At 43.9% G+C, this 19,965-nt stretch overlaps 1 protein-coding gene across 2 annotated transcripts in view; it reads left to right on the top strand.

Annotated features, from left to right (window-relative positions):
• GATA6 (GATA binding protein 6) overlaps nucleotides 1-17,501 on the top strand; it is a 29,553-nt gene extending 12,052 nt beyond the window's left edge. For both annotated transcript variants that reach the window (XM_088469794.1, XM_088469795.1), the window contains exons 4-7: nucleotides 1,103-1,228; nucleotides 3,227-3,314; nucleotides 5,064-5,170; nucleotides 15,272-17,501. In XM_088469794.1, coding sequence (XP_088325920.1) covers nucleotides 1,103-1,228; nucleotides 3,227-3,314; nucleotides 5,064-5,170; nucleotides 15,272-15,436 — 486 coding nt within the window. In that variant the 3' untranslated portion in view covers nucleotides 15,437-17,501. The remainder of the gene's footprint in view (nucleotides 1-1,102; nucleotides 1,229-3,226; nucleotides 3,315-5,063; nucleotides 5,171-15,271) is intronic.
• The last annotated feature ends 2,464 nt before the right edge of the window (nucleotides 17,502-19,965 follow it).

Raw genomic sequence — 19,965 nt, 5'->3', positions numbered from 1 at the left:
CAGTGGGAAAACATACAAAGTCCACACAAATGTTCCAAACCCATGCCCCAAACTGGGAGGCAGCACTACTAACCACTGTGCCTACGCATGGCTTATATACATGAAAAATGGAAGTTGAACGTATGTACATAGCTTTATAAAGAGATGCATGTTACACCACAATATTTCTGTATAAGTGTGACAGGGACCTGTCTCCTCACTACCAATGTGTAGTTCTCAGTCTGTGGCTTTGTACTTACCTCTATCCTCCCCATCATGACATCGCCTTTTCACATGCAGCTCAGTACTCACTCATATGCTGTTACTGGGAACAAACTGTTCATATGATTGGGAAAACACAGAGTAGCAGGACATAAAGATCCAACACAATAAGGTGCCCAGATCACCGTAAAATGTACTTTAAAAACCACATAGAAGGTCTGCTTAATGTTCGATTCACAGAAAAGGAAGCTTATTTTTAAGAATTTGGGGTTTAGTTCCACTTTCAGCCAAAGATTTAGGGCCATACTTATCAATTATCGAGGTTTAGACCTAATAATTATACCTACTAATCGCCACTAATCACAGCATTAACAAATTATTGATTTCCAGGATATACCAAAATACACATCCAGGGATAGGGGCTCTGATAGAAGCCCATCACTGCAATGTATAAAAGTATAGTGATTGCTGAATTGTGATCACTTTGCTTTCAGTTTTGGGACCCCAGGGGCCTACTGTACTGTGCATGTGCTGTCTCAGACCTTGGCAGATATTGGAGATATCTGCTGTGTTCCCTCCATGTTAAATCCTTGAGATATCCCGCAAATACTCTTTAATAAATATGCCCCTAAGGCCCCTATTTCTCCAACAATTTAGCAATATAGAAGATGCTGAATTTAAGGCATGTTATACTACTAAGGACTTTTATCTTCTGTAATTGGAAAATAGCTACACTGACTTCATAAGACACTACATCACAATATACTGCTAAATACAAAGGGTCAGGTTCTTTTGGCTATTGTTAATTCGGTTTGTGCTCTTTTGCCTACATAAAGTGTGAGATAATGTCAATATGTCATGTCTGAGAGTTATATAATTCCATCTCTTGCCTTTAATCTAGCCATCCTCCAGAAGAATTGGCTTGGCCTGTGCCAACTGCAACACGACGACGACCACATTATGGCGTAGGAATACAGAGGGCGAGCCAGTATGTAACGCCTGTGGTCTGTACATGAAACTACATGGGGTATGTCCTTTGTTTTGTCACTGCACAACCTTTCCTCCTTTTGGAGTCTACACAGCTAACACATGCAGCTAATAAATAAATGTAACAACAAGCAATTGGAAACAATTTGTGTCACATGAGAAAACTATAGGTCCATATTTTCATTTTTTTTTTTATTGTTGACACCAATGGGTTTGTCCATTTACTTTAGTGCAGGGGTGGGGAACCTTTTTTCTGCAGAGGGCCATTTTGATATATATAACATTATTCGTGGGTCCGATGCAGGCCACACCCCCGCCATGTTATGTCACACAGTAACGGGGGCCACAATCGCCAGTGATTAGAACAATGCCTGGAGCATCCTGAGGATGCTCCCAGGGAGCTGTAAAGGCAGCGGTGTGACCATATGAAGTGTCCTAAGGATGCTCCAGGTGGCACTGCTGCACAGATTCTGGCTGCAGGGTGCCATTATAGGCACCCTGCTATCCAGATGAGGCTAGCAGAAAAAAGCTCAGAGGGCCAGACCAAATTATTCCGGGGACCTTATACAGCCCCCGGGCCTGAGGTTTCCCATCCCTGCTTTAGTGTAACTAGTATCTGCATACATCCCAATATTATAAAGTGTGGGAATCAGTATTTGCCACCAATAAAGGGACTGTGTCATGTCATGTTCGGGACTTAACTTATATTATTCTTTCCTCAACTCTATTCCCCTCCTGTTAATTTGGGTTGGATATGAGATCCCGGGGGTCTGGATGCCGGCAGTCAGAATACCAACAGTGGCATCCTGACAGTCAGAATCCTGACCCAATTAGATTAGTGTCCTAACCCTCCCCCTAACTCTAACCTATCTCCCCCTGCAGCCTAACCCTAATCTTACCGTTGGGATGCCAGCGGTCGGGATTCTGGCGCCGGGATTCCGATACTGTTGGGATTCCACCTCCATCTCATCTCCGGGAAATTTCCCAGAGGCAGAACAATAAATATGTAAATTATGACTCAATCACTGTGGTGAGCAGGACACACCTACCAACAGTCCCAGCAGTCAGGACAAAATTCAGGTCACAACATCAGAACAGTGATCTACAGTTGGTACTGTCCCTACAAAATTTGGGACAATTTGGGGACGTGATATCTGTATAATCAGACTGGTAGCTGTTGACACTCTTACCGTCACTGGATGCTTTAGGTCTCTGACATTCTCCATGGACTCCCCACTGGTGCTGTCAGACTTTCTATAATCCCTGTGTGATGTGTGAAATAAATATACTCTTCCAGGGCCAGTGTGAAGTTCGGAGAAAATGGAGGGAGATGGCATTACATGATTGGTAGCAAAGACTACATTCCAGGTCTAGGGTTGCAGAGGTGGAAGGGGGGGTCTGTGTGTGGAGCAGAGCCGTAACTAGACTTTTTGGTGCCCTGTGCCAGAAAGAGCATTGGCGCCCCCCCTTCCCATTTTTTAAATAGGGACATAACGCACTCAAAAAAGGGGCATGGCCTCATGGGGAAGACCAGGGAAGAGCTAGGAGATGCTGGGGATGAGATAAGAGGAAGCCTCAAGTGCGAATGATAATAAACAGAAAATTGACAGGCCCGAACAGCGCCCCCTGCCCTGCAGTGCCCTGTGCCATGGTACAGGCCGCACTACCCTAGTTACAGCCCTGGTGTGGAGGTTTAGTGGGATGTGCCTGAGCCATATTTATTTCTAATTTTCGGGTTAATAAAAAGATTTCAAACATTTCCGTGGAGTGCTGCTTTCTCGATCTTGCTATTTTAACTCATGACCGGCAATGGGAGTGCCGACTCTATGGACAGTATATATATATATATATATATATATAGATAGTCTTATATATATTATCCCTTTCATTCAGGACACATGGGAACTACATGGGTTCTGTGGCTAATTAAAAGCGAGTGATTCCTGTGTCCCAAATTAAAATAAAAAAAATATATATAAAGTGGAACATGTTAATTAGCAGTCTTTATTTATGAAATAAAATGTATTTGTTATCACAGGTTCCTCGACCATTAGCTATGAAGAAGGAGGGTATCCAAACGAGAAAAAGAAAACCAAAAAACCTAAACAAGTCAAAATCTAGTAATGGTATGTCACACTTTACAAACAGTAGATAACCTTATCCATGAGATAAATGGGTTAAAATAAAATCTGTAAATTTATATCTATATCTATATACATGTAACATTTTAATGTTTTTGAACACTCCCATTTTTCCATTTTTTTATTAAATTTAAGCAATTTAATCCATTGAATAACCTGAAATGGTACAAAGGTAAGTGGTAGGGTTTTTGTATGCCGTTGCGTACAGGGGCGTATCTATAATGGGTGCACCGCACACCCTACACCCATAACATACTTACCTCTCTGGAGTCCGGCATCGGCGTGGAGGTCCGGCGCTGTAAAAATATCTGGAAAATGGCCACAGCGGCCATTTTCCTGTCGTTTACGCATGCGCAGTACAGGGAAAATGGCCACCGCGGCCATTTTTCCTGGTGTCCTGTGCATGGGCAGGTTATCCAGAGTGTGCCCAGAGTCTATAACTCCGGCGCTGGCCACGCACAGTTCAGAGCGCTGCCGGTTGCCGAACGGGGAGGAGGGGGCCCGTGACGGAGACTGCACACGGGACCCCTCCTCACTAGAAATACCCCTGGTTGCGTAGTTGAATGGATGGTTCTGCACGTTTTGCTATTAAAAACAATTACTTTTTCAATTTCAGGCAGGCTTGCCTACCCTCCCGATTTGGTCGGGAGCCTCCCGAATATCGGGTGCCGCTCCCGACCCCCGGAAAGGCAGGCAAGCCTCCCGGCTGCCGCCTGCCCCCCCCCAACTACTACAAGAAACCCCCACAGTGGGGGGTCCAATGACGCAATTCGCGCTGAATCGCGTCATCGTGGCTCCTCCCCCTGCTGCACAATGCTAATATTTTCAGCATTGTGAAGAGGGGGCGGAGCCACAATGATGCGATCACATGGCTCCACCCCCGGCTCAGTCCCTAAAACCGCGTCACAGACATTCAGCTCCCTCCCGAAAGGAGGGAACTGAATGTCGGCATGTATGATTTCAGGCTATTTGTCAATAAAGTTTATCATACGCAACGAGTGATAAATGGAGCTTTAGCCAATCAGCTCCTTACTGTCATCTGTTGGGAGCGGATTGGCTGGAACAGCATTTATCATACTTGTTGCGTATCATGAAATTTGTTGATAAATAGGCCCTACACATGTCCAGAAACAGGTTGTGTAAGCCTGACAGTTGTGACCCCAACTGTCAAGCATGGAAAAGTAAAATGATGGTATGGGGCCCTTTTGCTGGATCTCGAGTAGGTGATTTGCACCATGAACTAAACGTGCAGTACAGCGGTGGCTGGGTTCAGAAATGAAGCGCCCACTGGTGACGTCACTCACGTGACCCGATGCCGTGATAATAGTGAACTAAAAACAATGTGTGGAAGCAGTTTAGAACAGTATGCAAGTGTGGGCAAATTGGCACTAATATAGCACTGTACATATAAACCCAAGTAAATAATGTAAATAGAATTGCATACATTGGCAAAAAAATATATAACAATTATGGTATTAACTATGCAATATGTATGTATGTATGTATGTATGTATGTATGTATGTATGTACTGTATGTATATATATATATATATATATATATATATAAATATATATACTGTATATAGTTTTGTAGATGCAAACAGGTTGTTTTTTTTGCAGTGATTCTACTCAGCTACTATCAAACCATTACACCCTTTTGTAACTATTATACTATAAGTTTTTGCATTCTATGTATATTAAAAAAATACATTCTATCATATGTATTGTTTTCAGGTACTGGCGGCCACCAAATTCCAATGACTCCAACTTCCACATCATCCACAAACTCTGATGACTGTGTAAAGAGCGGTTCTCCAAACAATCAGAGCACGGCTTCTGGGGTAAGTGCCATAATGATAACATAAGAACACAATACAGTATCTTATCTCTCACTATCTTATCTAGGGGAAGTTATCTCGGCAAACATTTAGCTTTCAGTTCTAGACGGCATGTAGGCAAGAAAATCATACGTCATAGCAAAACAAATGTAAAAATAACAGATTTCAGTAGGACTTGGGGAGTCATGTTGCATTTTCTTCCTTTATCTGGCTTTTTTCAACATTTTTCTAACGGATTTGAGTCTAAAGTACATTCTTAGGTAATGAAAATGTATTGTAGAGATTTCTTTAATTATTGAAAATTGTATTAATCCCAGTAGGGTTATTTTCTTCCATGCAATTATAACTTTTTGATTAATATTTTGAAAGGTCACCAAAGATTATAGTAAGAAAAGCACATAAAAGTGACAGATTAAACAAGTAAAGTTTAAACTGGGCACATTTACGCCCTAAGGGGCTGATTCTGAGGCACACAAATCCATGCGCACGGATGTAAATCGCTAGCTTTTGCATGCATGTGCAGATACAAATTACGCATGTTTGGCGTACCTCTGTTTCCTACTCTGAGACATACAGAAATCGCACGCTTCTGCATTACGTGAGGTTGGACGTTTCGGGTCAGCAACTGGGCGGCAACAATGCAAATGCCATGAACCGCCCTGACTTGTGGTCGTCTCATGGGAGTTTCATAGGCGTGTATCAAAAATTGCGTACTTACGGGTAGGGAAGCCTGTATCTGACAGGTCTCTTGCACCTAACATGGGGCTAGTGCACACTTGCTGACTTCTAGCTCCCTCCTTCCGGGAGGGAGCTGTCGGGCGTCCTCAGCAGGGGGCGTGCCACATCAAAAGGGAGCGTGGCCCAGAAAATGACTCGACAATGGGGGCGGGGCATGGGCGTGACAGCGCGATCGCGTCATCGCGGCCCCGCCCCCTCTTCACAATGCCGAGATTAATGTATCTCATGCCATTTATGGGGATTATACTGTATTCGCGGGGGGGGGGGGTAGACAGATCGCCGGGGACCGGGAGGCTTGCCTACCTTTCCGGGAGGCCGGGAGCGGCCCACGATTTTCGGGAGGCTCCCGACCAAATCGGGAGGGTAGGCAAGTATGGGCTAGTGAAAGTGCAGATACTAATGATACAGCTGCGGTGCCCATCATAAAATGAATGGGCAGCACTGGTTTCCGCTTGCAAATGCACGATCCCCTGCAGTAGCTGAACGGGATCTCACATTAGCACAAGATAGTAGATCTGGCTTCTGTGTCTGCCCATAATTACAGCCATTCTGCATGCGACTAAGAGTCAGACCCTAAATATTAGCAGGAAAATACCAACAAATGAAACGTGCATTTGTGCGTGTCTGCTTGGTCAAACGCATTTTAAGGTGTGTCCATAAAAATAGCATATACACCAGCTTATGTCAGGAGCAACAGGTGTAGCCTAGATTGTACAGATGGCATGAGTGTGTTAGTGGTACATTTTCAAATGGCCTTACCCTAATTCTACACAATATAATAGTGCTATGTAGTGGCATATGTAGATATATGACCTGGGTATGATGGAGGGAGAGGCCTTAGTGTTTTGTATCACGCCATAGCACCCATGCTTCCCACTGACCAGTGCCATTACTCACAGAATTTTGTAGCCTGGTTGTGCCCACAAAGGCTATGGAGTCGGCACACCAAGCCCTCCACTCTGATTATGACTCCGGCTCCTCTTTTTCTTACTACAGTCTGACTCCGACTCCTTCATAAATGGCAAATGTCTAGATTGACCACTTCTGCCAACTTGTAAATGATTACTTATTAGTAGAGATGAGCGGGTTCGGATCTCAGAGATCCGAACCCACCCGAATTTCGGGGATCATGGGCGATCCGAGCGAAGCGAAGCTCAGATATCCCTGCCTGCCCCGGATCCCTCACCCAAGGCAAAACCTTGTGACGCTGTCGAGTCGCGAGGTTTTGTTTTGAGCGTGCTTAACGATGATATGGCTGAAAGAGCCATCTGTCACGGCTCTCGGCCAATCAGCGTTAAGCCCATTGAAAGCAGCACAAAGGAGAAAAAGAAGATGGCGCCAGCCATCCCACGCCGCCTGACACTGACAACAGCCCCCACTGCCGACACCGCTGGCACCCCCACTGGCAGCATCCCCCGATGCCGAAACCACCGCTGCCGACACTCCTGCCCAACTTACTGAGGACACCGTCAGCGACCCCCACACTGCCGACACTCCCACATTGAGGACACCACCAGCACCCCTGCACTGCCGACACTGTCAGCACACATGCACTGAGGGCACCGCCGGCTTCATGCATTGAGAACACCCCTGTACTGCTGACACAGTCAGCAAACCTGCACTGAGGACACCGATGGCACCGCCGCTCTGCCGACACCGCCAGTACCCTTCACTGAGAACACTGTCAGCACCACAGCACTGCCATTCCATGTACTGAGGGCACCGCCAGCAACCCCCCCACTGCCGATACAGCCAGCAAACCTGCACTAAATACACCGCTGGCACCCCCACACTGCCGACACAACCAGCAAACCTGCACTAAGACACCGCTGGCACCCCCGCACTGCCAACATCACCGGTACCCTTCACTGAGGACACTGCCAACACCGCAGCACTGCCATTCCATGTACTGAGGACACCGTCAGCAACCCTGCTCTGTCAACACTGCTGTCACAGTAAGTGCACTATTGGTGTATCCAACCCACACGGTATAACACACTGTATCCGTGTTGGAAATTAGAAACTGAACTGTCACATGTTAGTGCCACCCACTGTGTCACTTAGCTTAGTCAGCCAGCTAGCTGGATGCAACCTTTTGGCCTTAACTAGATGAAGCAAATAATATTGTGAGGTGGTCAAAATTGATTGGAAATTACTGGAAATAAATGTTAATTATACTGTAGGAACAAAAACAGGCCCATTTTATGTGATTTTAGCTGTTTTTATGATTTTTTAAGAAAAAATCCAGATCCAAAACCAAAACACGAAAACAAAACACGGAGGTGAGGTTTTGGCAAAACCAATCCAGATTCAAAACCAGGAGGGATCCAGATCCAAAACCAAAACATGAGGGTCGGTGCACATCTCTACTTATTAGTGACTGGAGAATATATGACTGTGGTGTAATTAAATAAATGCAATACATGAGATCACTGTCATGTGTTCAATACTTAGTGCACTGTCATGTGTTCTCCAGTAACTAACACACGATTCTGCTAATCCTCGCCCCTGCTGTGCTAACATTGGGGTGTGATTCAGCCTCAGACTTAATTGCAAAGCTGCACGCAGGCCCACCTTGCTCATATCCAAATGCAGCAGGAGGTGTATGATACTCCTTTCTGCATTTGTGATCCAAGCATTGCATCCGAGGTCACAATGGCGGACGGCACTGGGCCTACAGCCAGCTGAGTAAGCCTCAGCTTACTCAGGCTGGCTGGCTTGCGAGACCATATGCCATTCCCAGAAAACACAGGCAGACACGACCCCATTTCCCAGAATACCGGCCGCCCCCGCCCCCACACCCCCCCTTAAATGCCTCTGCCTGTCAATCAGGCAGGGGCATCAAAGGGATTGCATGTGATTACGCAGGTCCCATTCTGCACACTCGCAGAATGGGTCCTGTGCACACGCAGATTCCCGATAATCGTGAATCAGCCCCATTATTAGTACTTCTCACCTTTTATAGCTGGAGCCAGTGTTGGCACCAGGAATGGACTGGGGCTCTAGATCAAACCTGGCAGTCACAAAGGGGCCTCATCACAAAAGGGGCATGGTTAGAACTCACGGGAGCGTGCCGTGAGTCACGGGGGCCTGGCCTCATGGCACGCCCCATCTCTCAGTATCCTGACTGAGCAGAGTAATCAGGACAAGTTTTAAGACCAGACCAGCATTTTCCAGATGGCCAGTCCAGCCCTGGTCGGCACATTTCTACCTACTATGACTCCACCAAAACTTATATCCAACTCCACAGTTCTGGTGCCCACTATGACACAATTCACTGTGAATCACATCATTGAACCCCCGGACTGCCCTATTCTCTAAGGAAGTGGGCAGAATCCAGGAGGTTGGTCTTTTCTCTCAGGAGTGCAAGAGAGCACCCCAAAATCAGGGACATTCAGGGAAGGCAGGCAACAAAATTATGTAAGAACACAGCGTTTTGGCTTCTGGCTTTATGTATTTCATGTATGAAGACTGGAGACTTGAGCAGACTCATGCCTTGTGATAATCATACAATCCATTTGTATCAGATAAAGATATTTTAAAAGGAGACACTTTAACATAACTAGAGAAAAAGAACAGAACTCCTCCATAATACTTTGTATAATGAATAAAAACTGGTCAGGCCATTGCTCTAGTGATGGGTAGCCCAGAATAAGTACTCATTGTAACCGCAATGTAAGTGTGTCTCATGATATAAATACATGTAGAAACCACTGGATTACGGCCATGTACATCACAGTGCTCGGTAAAGTAAAAGGAATGCTGAAAGAATTCAGTGTTTAGGGCACTAAATGGATTTATTGCAAAACAGTTCCCAGCACTGCGAGATTCTGGCATAAATCTATTAACTAGAAAGTGTTGTCAGCATTTGTATCTTCATACCACAGATGTTTCATCTACACACCCAAACCCCACTCACAATGATGCTTCGCTGCATGGTCAGGCCAATAACATACATTATTATTATGTGCGTCATTAGACATGCAATGCAATATAAGTGCTGTCCAACATAGTCTACAATATTCTTCTTCAAAGCTAAGGAATACTACTGTAACTACAATTTCCATCCCCCTCAGGCAGCCCAAACATTAGTTTCTGGTGGCTATGGGCCTGATGCAGAACCCGATGGTTTATTTACAATGATGATGCTTGCTGATCGGTGCCTGCACAGGATCTGTGCTGCGCCAATCTGTGTATGCACCTGTGGTCATAGTGCCACCTAAGCCGCAGCATGATTGACATGCTGCTGCCATTTGGGAGGGGGGGAGGGGGTGGCGAAGTGCTGTGTTCTTGAAAACAGGGGCGAATCAGGCGATATGCTTTTAATGGATTTTAAAGGTCACTAAACTTAAAATAAAAAAGGAAACAAAAGCAACAGTTCAAATTAAGGGTAATAGTGGAGTAGTGATTAGCATTGTTGTCTGACAGCACTGAGCTCATGGGTCCATATCCCATCAGCGACCCATCTGTGAGGTTTGTATGTTCTCATCTGTGATTTTTTTTTTTCAAGAACTCCAAATAAAACATACTTTTAGGTTAATTGGCTCATGACAAAAAATGAACCTTAGTGTGTATTTGTCAATGTAGTAGATATAGAATAAAGATTGTAAGCTCAAGTGGGCAAGGGACTGATGTGAATGACTGAATATCATCTGCGTAATATATGTGTGGGCTATATAAATAACTGTTCATAATCAGCAGGCAGTACAGCAGTATTATTGGCGTAACTATAAAGGGTGCCAGGGGTGTGCTTGCTATGGGGCAGTGTGCAAGCAACCAACCTACTGCACTGTGCAAGCAACCAACCTACTGCACTGTGCAAGCAACCAACCTACTGCACTGTGCAAGCAACCAACCTACTGCACTGTGCAAGCAACCAACCTACTGCACTGTGCAAGCAACCAACCTACTGCACTGTGCAAGCAACCAACCTACTGCACTGTGCAAGCAACCAACCTACTGCACTGTGCAAGCAACCAACCTACTGCACTGTGCAAGCAACCAACCTACTGCACTGTGCAAGCTACCAACCTACTGCACTGTGCAAGCAACCAACCTACTGCACTGTGCAAGCAACCAACCTACTGCACTGTGCAAGCAACCAACCTACTGCACTGTGCAAGCAACCAACCTACTGCACTGTGCAAGCAACCAACCTACTGCACTGTGCAAGCAACCAACCTACTGCACTGTGCAAGCAACCAACCTACTGCACTGTGCAAGCAACCAACCTACTGCACTGTGCAAGCTACCAACCTACTGCACTGTGCAAGCAACCAACCTACTGCACTGTGCAAGCTACCAACCTACTGCACTGTGCAAGCAACCAACCTACTGCACTGTGCAAGCTACCAACCTACTGCACTATGCAAGCAACCAACCCACTGCACTGTGCAAGCTACCAACCCTCTGCACCATGCAAGCAACCAACCTACTGCACTGTGCAAGCAACCAACCTACTGCACTGTGCAAGCAACCAACCTACTGCACTGTGCAAGCAACCAACCCTCTGCACCGTGCAAGCAACCAACCTACTGCATTGTGCAAGCAACCAACCTACTGCACTGTACAAGCTACCAACCCTCTGCACCGTGCAAGCAACCAACCTACTGCACTGTGCAAGCTACCAACCATCTGCACCGTGCAAGCAACCAACCTACTGCATTGTGCAAGCAACCAACCTACTGCACTGTACAAGCTACCAACCCTCTGCACCGTGCAAGCAACCAACCTACTGCACTGTGCAAGCAACCAACCTACTGCATCGTGCAAGCAACCAACCCTCTGCACCATGCAAGCAACCAACCTACTGCACTGTGCAGCCTTTTTTTTTCTATCCTTTATTAAAACTATGTGGGTTATGGGTAGTGGTAGGCAGGCAGGTGGGCGGGTATCACCAGGACTGTGTGGGTCACTCACTGAGCTTCTACCCGCCGCTGCAGTGCTACTAGTCTCGTGAGATGATGACAAGGAGGTCAGTGTGTGTTTAGACTTCGGAGGGGGTCAGTAAACGCTGGGAGGGGGACGGTGAGATAGTTAATCCTTTGGGGTGTAATAAGCAATATGTTCAACTAATGGGGTTATTCAGTTTCAAGTAGGTCTGGCTTAATGTTTGTAATAAAACTTATAGGAGGCAGTAAGCAAACCCCCTGGGCAACACTGTGCATGTCCACTCAGGAGAGTGCTACGCAGAGAGGCGTCTCTCTAGGGGTCTATTCATTATCACTTCATTTATGCATTTACAGGTGAAAATGAACAAGTCTTGGGGCAATTCATCAAAGAGGTAGTGCAGGAGATATCACAGATATCTCCTGCTTACCTTTCACTTGCGATGTGGTCCACTGTCCACTAGTATGGGGACAGAAATTCATCAAGGAAAAATACCTAGCGCTTTGATACCACACTGAACTGTATTTAAAAATAGACCTGCAGCGGTGCGAAAAAAAAGGGAAACAATTGCAACCCCACAAGCACTAGACAATGTATAAAACCACACACACCGCGCTGGTGACCAGGTAGCATATCTACTTATCTGGTCACCAGCGCGGTGAGTGTGGTTTTATACATTGACAGAAATTCATCAAGCTCCAAGAATACAATATTTTCGGTGCTTGCCTGCGGGAGCATTCGCTATCTTCAGATAGCGTTTGCTCCCGCACTCAGCGCTCACCCCACTCCAAGGAAGGAGTCCTGGGTTGTGAGGAGGGATCCCTCCAGCCCTATCTGGCTCCTTCCGCCGGACGCTGGGACATTGTGCGCCTACGTGAACTCTAGTACACGCATGCGCACTAGCATTCCCGAGTCAGACTCAGCAGTGCTAAGTTTCACTGCTTCCCATTTTTGGATCAGCTGTCTCACTAATGCAATTTCCTGAATCTCACAGATTGCGGTTCAGAGCAGCTGAACATTGAAAGCATTGGGGGTTGTGCCTGGAGCACTGCTCCTCCTATGTAGCACCTTTACCCGACTTTCCAGTGGCACCTGACTGTATCAGCCTTAGGGGCCTATTCATTAAACCTAAAAATTCTCTGGAGATAATTAGCTTTAGAACTCTCATGGAGTTCTAGCTAGGTGGAATTCATCATTCCACCTCTCCATAAGTATCTATTCCGAAAAGCTGTCATTTTTGCGATGACAGCTTTTCGGGAAATAGATACTTTTCCCTGCCTACACTACCTTATCGCATCTGGAAACAGTGCTGCGCATGCGCTGTTACATCTGTAAAACCAGCGCATGCGCAGCACTGCCTACAGATGCGTTCAATTTGTGTACCCCCCCCCGACCCCCCCACCCCCGCTCACCTCCCCCCCCACCCGACTTACCTGTCCGCGCAGCAGCCTCCGGCTCCGTCCTGCTGGTCTGTCATGTGGTTTCCCAGCAGACCACATGACAGATTAGAAAAAAAAAAAAACTTTTTTTTTTTTTTGTCTAAACTTTCTTGTGCTCTGCTGGGGAGCACACATGTCCGACCAGCCTTCGGAGCCTGAGGACGGAGCAGAGCGCCGGAGGGACTCGTCGGTGGACCTGCACACGCGGATACAGGTAAGTTTCACCTGCTATTCGCCACCTCACAGTGGCGAATAGTAACTGCATCAAATTATCAATTTTCGGAATTTGATGAATACCACAATTTCCACATCCCCATACTAATGTATGGGGAGTGTGGAAATTAACGCATGGGAACTTAGCAAGGAGATATCTGTGATATCTCCTGTGCTAAGTGGCTACATGAATACCAAAATAACGTTATTTAAGGAAAATGTCCTTAAAAACGTTATTTTAGTGTTGATGAATAGGCCCCTTAGTGTCGTAAATAGGCACCATTTTCTCAGCAGGAGGTGCAGTCCCTGACTATGCTACTAGCAAGAGATCTTGTTTTCACTGAACCAATGTCTCTTCTAAACATATAGCAGCATGCAATGAGCAACTAATATATTTTTTATGTATTTTCTAACATTGAAGGGACAAAGCAGCTTGCATTTATCTATGATATAGCCAGATATATTCAGGTTTTGTTCTACTTTAATTTGTGTTAAAAATAAATGCATTGAAAACCTTTGTAATGTTTATGTCTATTTTAGTAAAAAAGTTATTATGGTTCCTTTTAATGAAAACGTTAAAAAAATAACCTTTGCCCTATAATCACTGTTTATTTTTAGGGTTTGGGGGTGGGTGGGGTAAATATAATTAATGATACATAAAGGGAATTTTGGTATTTTGTAATGTTGTCCATTTTCCGCAATTCCATAGTCATTAGGTCTTTTTCGCAGATCCTGATACTATAATTTACAGTGACAACTTAAGTATAGTTGTATGGAATTCCTAGAGGAGTGTGCTTAATATGTCTGGCTGTATGATTCCTCAGGGAAGAGAAACACATATCTATCTTCAAGTTCAAATTTGGAAGCCTTGCACAGAGTAATAGATATTGTTGAGAAACTCGGCAGCTATGTTTCTAGTACAGCATAAATAAAAACAGCAGATAAAAGTTGCCATAAGTTCTTACTTTTTCTTGTCACTCTCTCTTCATAAATCACCTATTCCTAACCTACACCAGCAGGATTCTTTTTACAGTTCAGGGGATGGGAAGCAGACAAAGGTGCATACCGTGCTAGGTAGCTCACTCTATATACAGTACAATGGGTCCAAATTTTTTTAAAACAAATATGATATACCCAGAAATGTACAATAGTTTTAATGGTCTTAGTTTTACTAGTTGAAAATAATAGCTTACTGCCAGTTACGGCTAGAATTTATATGTAACCTTCAGAAACAAATGTAAAACGTTTTATTACTACGACTTACTTTTATTATTTTATATGTTTATAAAATTCTCTGTTTGAACAGTTACAGAATGGAATCAAAACATGTTTCCACAGGCCAGATGGAATATACAAAAAATGAATTAAAAAATAATTTTAAAACTGAATTTGTTTTGTATTTAGAATAGCTCTAAAAGAGTATAAAGAAGTAATAATTGTCAATAATTTATTTTATATGTGAAGAATATATTCACGCTGCTTGACTCGCTTCTATAAACACTATTTACTATCACATTGTTTTTTTTGCATAGAAAGCCTTAAGCGTAAAACTTTCTAGGGGATTAGCTAAAACCTGTTACCTTTACAAGTTCAGCAGGTCACGGACATTCTGTTCAATTACTGTACTTGTAGGGGGCAATTACAAAACAAAAAAACAATTCTACCTTGTTATTTTTCATATTTGTTCCGGGCAGATGGGAAATGAGCCTAAATTTGCCAAGCCGGCTATAGTTATGGTTTTGATAAATCACCACCATAATTGTTTATAGATGAACAAGTTAGCAATAATTAAGATTTAATATTGTATTTTTACATTCTATTAAAGGTGGGGTCATCCATGATGTCATCACAGCAGAGCGGGAGCACCAGCCCAGATAACAACACGTTGAAGTACACAGGGCAAGAGGGGCTGTACTCAAGTTTGGGATCGGCATCTGAAGTTGGGGGCTCTGTCAGACAGGATTCGTGGTGTGCATTGGCCTTGGCTTGATAACTTTCACCATCAGAATGGTTTTGGCATCAGATAACTTCCTCCTCACCTTTATTAGTACTTGCTTAAGCAAGTTGACGGACTTCTGATCTTTGACCGACCACAATGAACATTTCCATGACTTTCATTTTTAATGCCTTGGTTCAGGTGGAGTTTTGTGGAGTACCTAATGCCAAGCTCGTCATCTATGCAAGACAAATGTGACCAAGAGAATTACAATGTCCAGGAATACAATTAAAAAACCTCCATTGAATAAACTTCCTTAGCTGGATAGATGCAATTACTTGGTTAGAGGTTGGCCATTATACTAGTGTGCCTTGAGAAATGGCTACCCTTCGAGAAACCCAGTTTTCTTAGGTTTCGAGGTGGTGGATTTATTCCATGTTAACTATATTTGGCTGCATCTACTGTTCCATTTTCTATAATCATCTCTACAAATGTTTGCTGTCACTCCTGTCTATTCTTTGCTCATCATGAGTTAAACAGGTGATATTCAGTCCAGTACAATCTCTGTTCCAACGTAGAAAGAGCCAGCTTCAGGCAGCCAAGATAGCTCACTTATTGGACTTAGGCACCTTCAGACTTAAGGGGATGTGTGCTAAACCTTGGAGAGAGATAAGATAGAGAAAGATATAGTACCCGCCAATCTCCAACTGTCACTTTACAGGCTGTGTTTGAAAAATGACAGTCAGTAGCTGATTGGTGGGTACTTTATCTCTGTCCAAGGCTTAGTACATATACCCTAAGTTTAGACATATTATTAAAATGGAATATAAAATGAAAGCATTATTGTATCTTTCTATAGATTCAGTGACTGCTGCCATGGGCTGGCTATTAGCATGCCGAATGCCTAAGTATTTAAGTTATCCATTACGTACACACTTATCCATTAGAAACAAAAAAATTGTGGACAGTTTAGGAGCTATGAAGAAAAGAAGGACCGTATTCCATTAATTCTTCCTTATTATTATTTGTTAACTACTGTTCCATCTCTTCTGAAAAATAAATGAATAATGGCTTTAAAACAAGTTGCAAATGACTAGCACATGCATTATTCATTCTTTCAAGTGCTTGCCAAAAAGGGCCAGATGATTGGTCCATGTGTGACAGGCATCGAAGTCAATACCTTATTGCTTATCAGAAACCTTTTTGTTAATTTCTCTATATTTCATCAGTTTTCTCACCGAAGATTGTAAACTGTCTCAACAAAGAGGTGGAAAGTCACTGATCTGAAATAAAGTGTAATGTTGGCATGGCATTCTCACAATTAACAACCCATTGGTGGATATTTGCTGATTAGTAGATAACCTATGGGGCATACAGTTTCAAGTCAGTTCTGCCAGTGTTAGGATACAGAAACCTCTCTGTGGTACACTCTATGAAAACCTGAGATTGCTGGGTTCAAGTTCATAAAATGTATTGATTAACTTATCCAGAGATTTTGAAACCAACATTCAGGTGGAGGGTTTTTTTTTCTTTATTTGAGGTTTAAAAATGTGACTGTTTGTTCAGTCTCTTTTTGCATACAGGGTAGCAAACTACACTTTTTCTTCCATTGTTTTTGTAAACAGAAAAAGTGCAATTTCCATTGCAGCAATCAGTGTTAAATCATTTACATAAGATTTAACAACTTTTTGTATCGAATGTAGACATTTTTTTAACTTAATGGTACTTTTATTAATTTAATGATAATGTTAAGTTGGCATTTTTATAACTTTCCAAGGTTGTGACAGACCCCCCATAAAAGATTTAAATTAGCATTTTGTGTTTGTTTTTTTTTTCTAATTATAATTTTTTCTTTCAAGAACAAATATGCTCAGGAAAAATGGTCTTTATTTTGAATTTTCTAGTAAATGCAAATAACCCCACTACCTATTTGCTGTTGGATTTAAACGTGTGCAAAAATGCAGCACATTTTAAAATGTTTATGTGTTAAATATGTACATACTTGTTAAAGTAAAGAACCACAACTGTGTGACTGGCACATTGCTAAGTTGGATTTATGTGTTTTGTTTGTTTGTTTGTATGTATTTTAAATGGGATGTTGTTTGGAGCGTCGCCATAATAGAGCTTTAAAAATAATAAAAAAAGCTTATTGTTTCTATCATTTCTTGTGATTTTTGCCTTGAAAATAAGTCCTGTGTCATATGAGCGCTATTCTCTTCCATTGTTTGTAATCTCTTTTCTTGAAAAGCTCCAATGAACACTATAGGGGCCTATCCATTAGCAGATGTATTTCTGAGAGATGAAAGACAAAAGATACCCCTTGAAAATTCTGGTGGCTGTGCTGAACGATATCTGTCATGTACATGACAGATTTTGGCAAACTACGAACGATGAACAATATCGCATGAGATCATTCAGGGAGTGGATTTTTTTCTCCGCAACGCTCTGTAGCTGCTGCTAATATTTTTCATAGTTCGTCGTTTACCGCATATAAACTGCACGATATTGCTAATATATATAGTACAGCTATATGCGATTAGTGACCAACATGTTGGAGAGATGATAGATGCGATTTATCGGCCGCGGGAGTGCACATCTGTCATCGTTCAGGGCCTATCCATTAACAGATATAATGAACGATAACGCTAGAGTGAAACTGAGCCGACATTAAAAAATATATGGTGTAAAGAGGGGAAAGTAACTAACAAAAATGAATAAAATGAAATGGTAAACAAAGTACTGAGGAGAAGTATTCAAATTTCCAAGCCTCTGACTGAACAGTTCCGTTGCCCATTCTGAGTAAGTGGAAGCTTACTGATATGGGCGATGACTGCATTTCGATGGTAGCGATGGTGATCCGATGTTGCATCTTTGGATGCAGCACTTGCACTTGCTGGCAGGAGGCATCTTTTGTCATCAGACGCCTCCTGCTGCATTAGCATATGTCACCAGTGGCTCTAACAGCATCCATCTCTGAATCAAGCACTATGTCACAGCAGATGGGATGATGCATTGAATGACTCCATGTTGTTGAATGCAGCCTGGAATAACACATTGCGACTTTGCACGCCGCATTTTGCAGTGTGTACATACGGTGCGATATATCATTTGTCGTCCCATTGGCTTGGTACACAATCACATGGTGTGTACCCAGCTTTACTCTGTTGGCAATAGCCAAGCATTATGCACTTTATTGACTTAGAATCCAAATTGTGTCTTCTCTCCTTTGGTATTTGGATGTAGGCAATAGTTCCAAATGTTTTCAGGTGTTTCATACTTAGCATCCTTTTTGACCAGGCCCCAATCAGGTTATGTCTTTCAGGGCAACAGTTGGAGAACAGTTCCTTCAGTAAATTGCTTTGGACAAAGCTTCCACCCAAAACTATTTCTTCAGTTTTGCATCTTTCAGCATACACCTTGCTTTCTCCATTAGTCTGTGATTTGCTTGTTCACTAACACCATTTTATCCAGGACTATAAGCAATGGTCAATTGATGCTCTATTCATACTTGCCGACATTCAGCTCCTTCCGGGAGGGAGGGAGCTGAATGCCTGCATACAGTGTGGCTGGGCTATGATGACTTTTAGCGGGGCCAGGGGCGTGAGCGCACGATCGCGTCATCGTGGCCCCGCCCCCTCTTCACAATGCCGAAAATAAAGGCATTGTGAAGAAGGGGGCGGAGCCACGATGACGCGATTCAGCGTGAATCGCGTCATTGGGCATACCCGCTGCGGGGGTTTCTAGTAGTTGTGCGGGTGGCAGCCGGGAGGCTTGCCTGCCTTTCCGGGGGGTCGGGAGTGGCACACGATATTCTGGAGGCTCCCGACCAAATCGGGGGGAGAGGCAAGCCTGGCTCTATTCCATATTTCCTCAAGATTTGTTCCACCTCTTTGTTAAGATATTCACCACCATTATCAGAACTTTGAGTCTGCGGCCTATTTGGTTCTCTACAAGTCTTTTGTAGTCTGCAAGTTTCTTTGCTACTTCAGATTTCTCTTTTAGGGACCTATTCATCATCGAAGGCCGTATGGCCTCTGATGATGAAGTTTAGAACTCGCTGCGAGGGATACTTTAGCATCCAACTCGCAGCGGGGGGAGGCCTGACACTGGAGCAATTCATCATTGCTCAGGTGAGGGGACAACTGGTCTGAAAAGCAGTTGACCCCGTGGAAAGTATCACAGCTACTTCTGTAGCTGCGTTACTTACCTGCTCCCCGTCATCCCAGCAACGCATGCGTGACCTCGGGTCACACATGCGCACATCCGCCGGGAGCTGGTGAGGAGGCGGTGGAGGGATCCACTCGGATCCCTCTTCGCATCCCCGGAACTCCTTCCCATAGAAAGGAGCGGGGATCCGAGAACAATATAGGACCCCTAACGATGAATGGCCCGGTAACTTAAAAATGTGGAACACGGCGTTTCCGCATGGTTACCGGGCCATTTATCGTTTGATGAATAGGCCCCTTAGTCATCTATAAATGTTATAAAATATCTGTTTCCACTAACAGACTTTGGCCTGTATTCAATTAGAAGCGAAAAGTCAGTTGCCGGACTTTTCGCCGTCAACGCTGATTTTGGGTGCG

The sequence above is a fragment of the Taudactylus pleione genome, unplaced genomic scaffold (assembly GCF_031769625.1).
Source record: "Taudactylus pleione unplaced genomic scaffold, aTauple2 ptg000093l, whole genome shotgun sequence".
Lineage (NCBI taxonomy): Eukaryota > Metazoa > Chordata > Amphibia > Anura > Myobatrachidae > Taudactylus > Taudactylus pleione.
The sequence above is the reverse complement of the archived record's forward strand: the minus strand, read 5'-3'. Positions and strand labels throughout refer to the sequence as shown.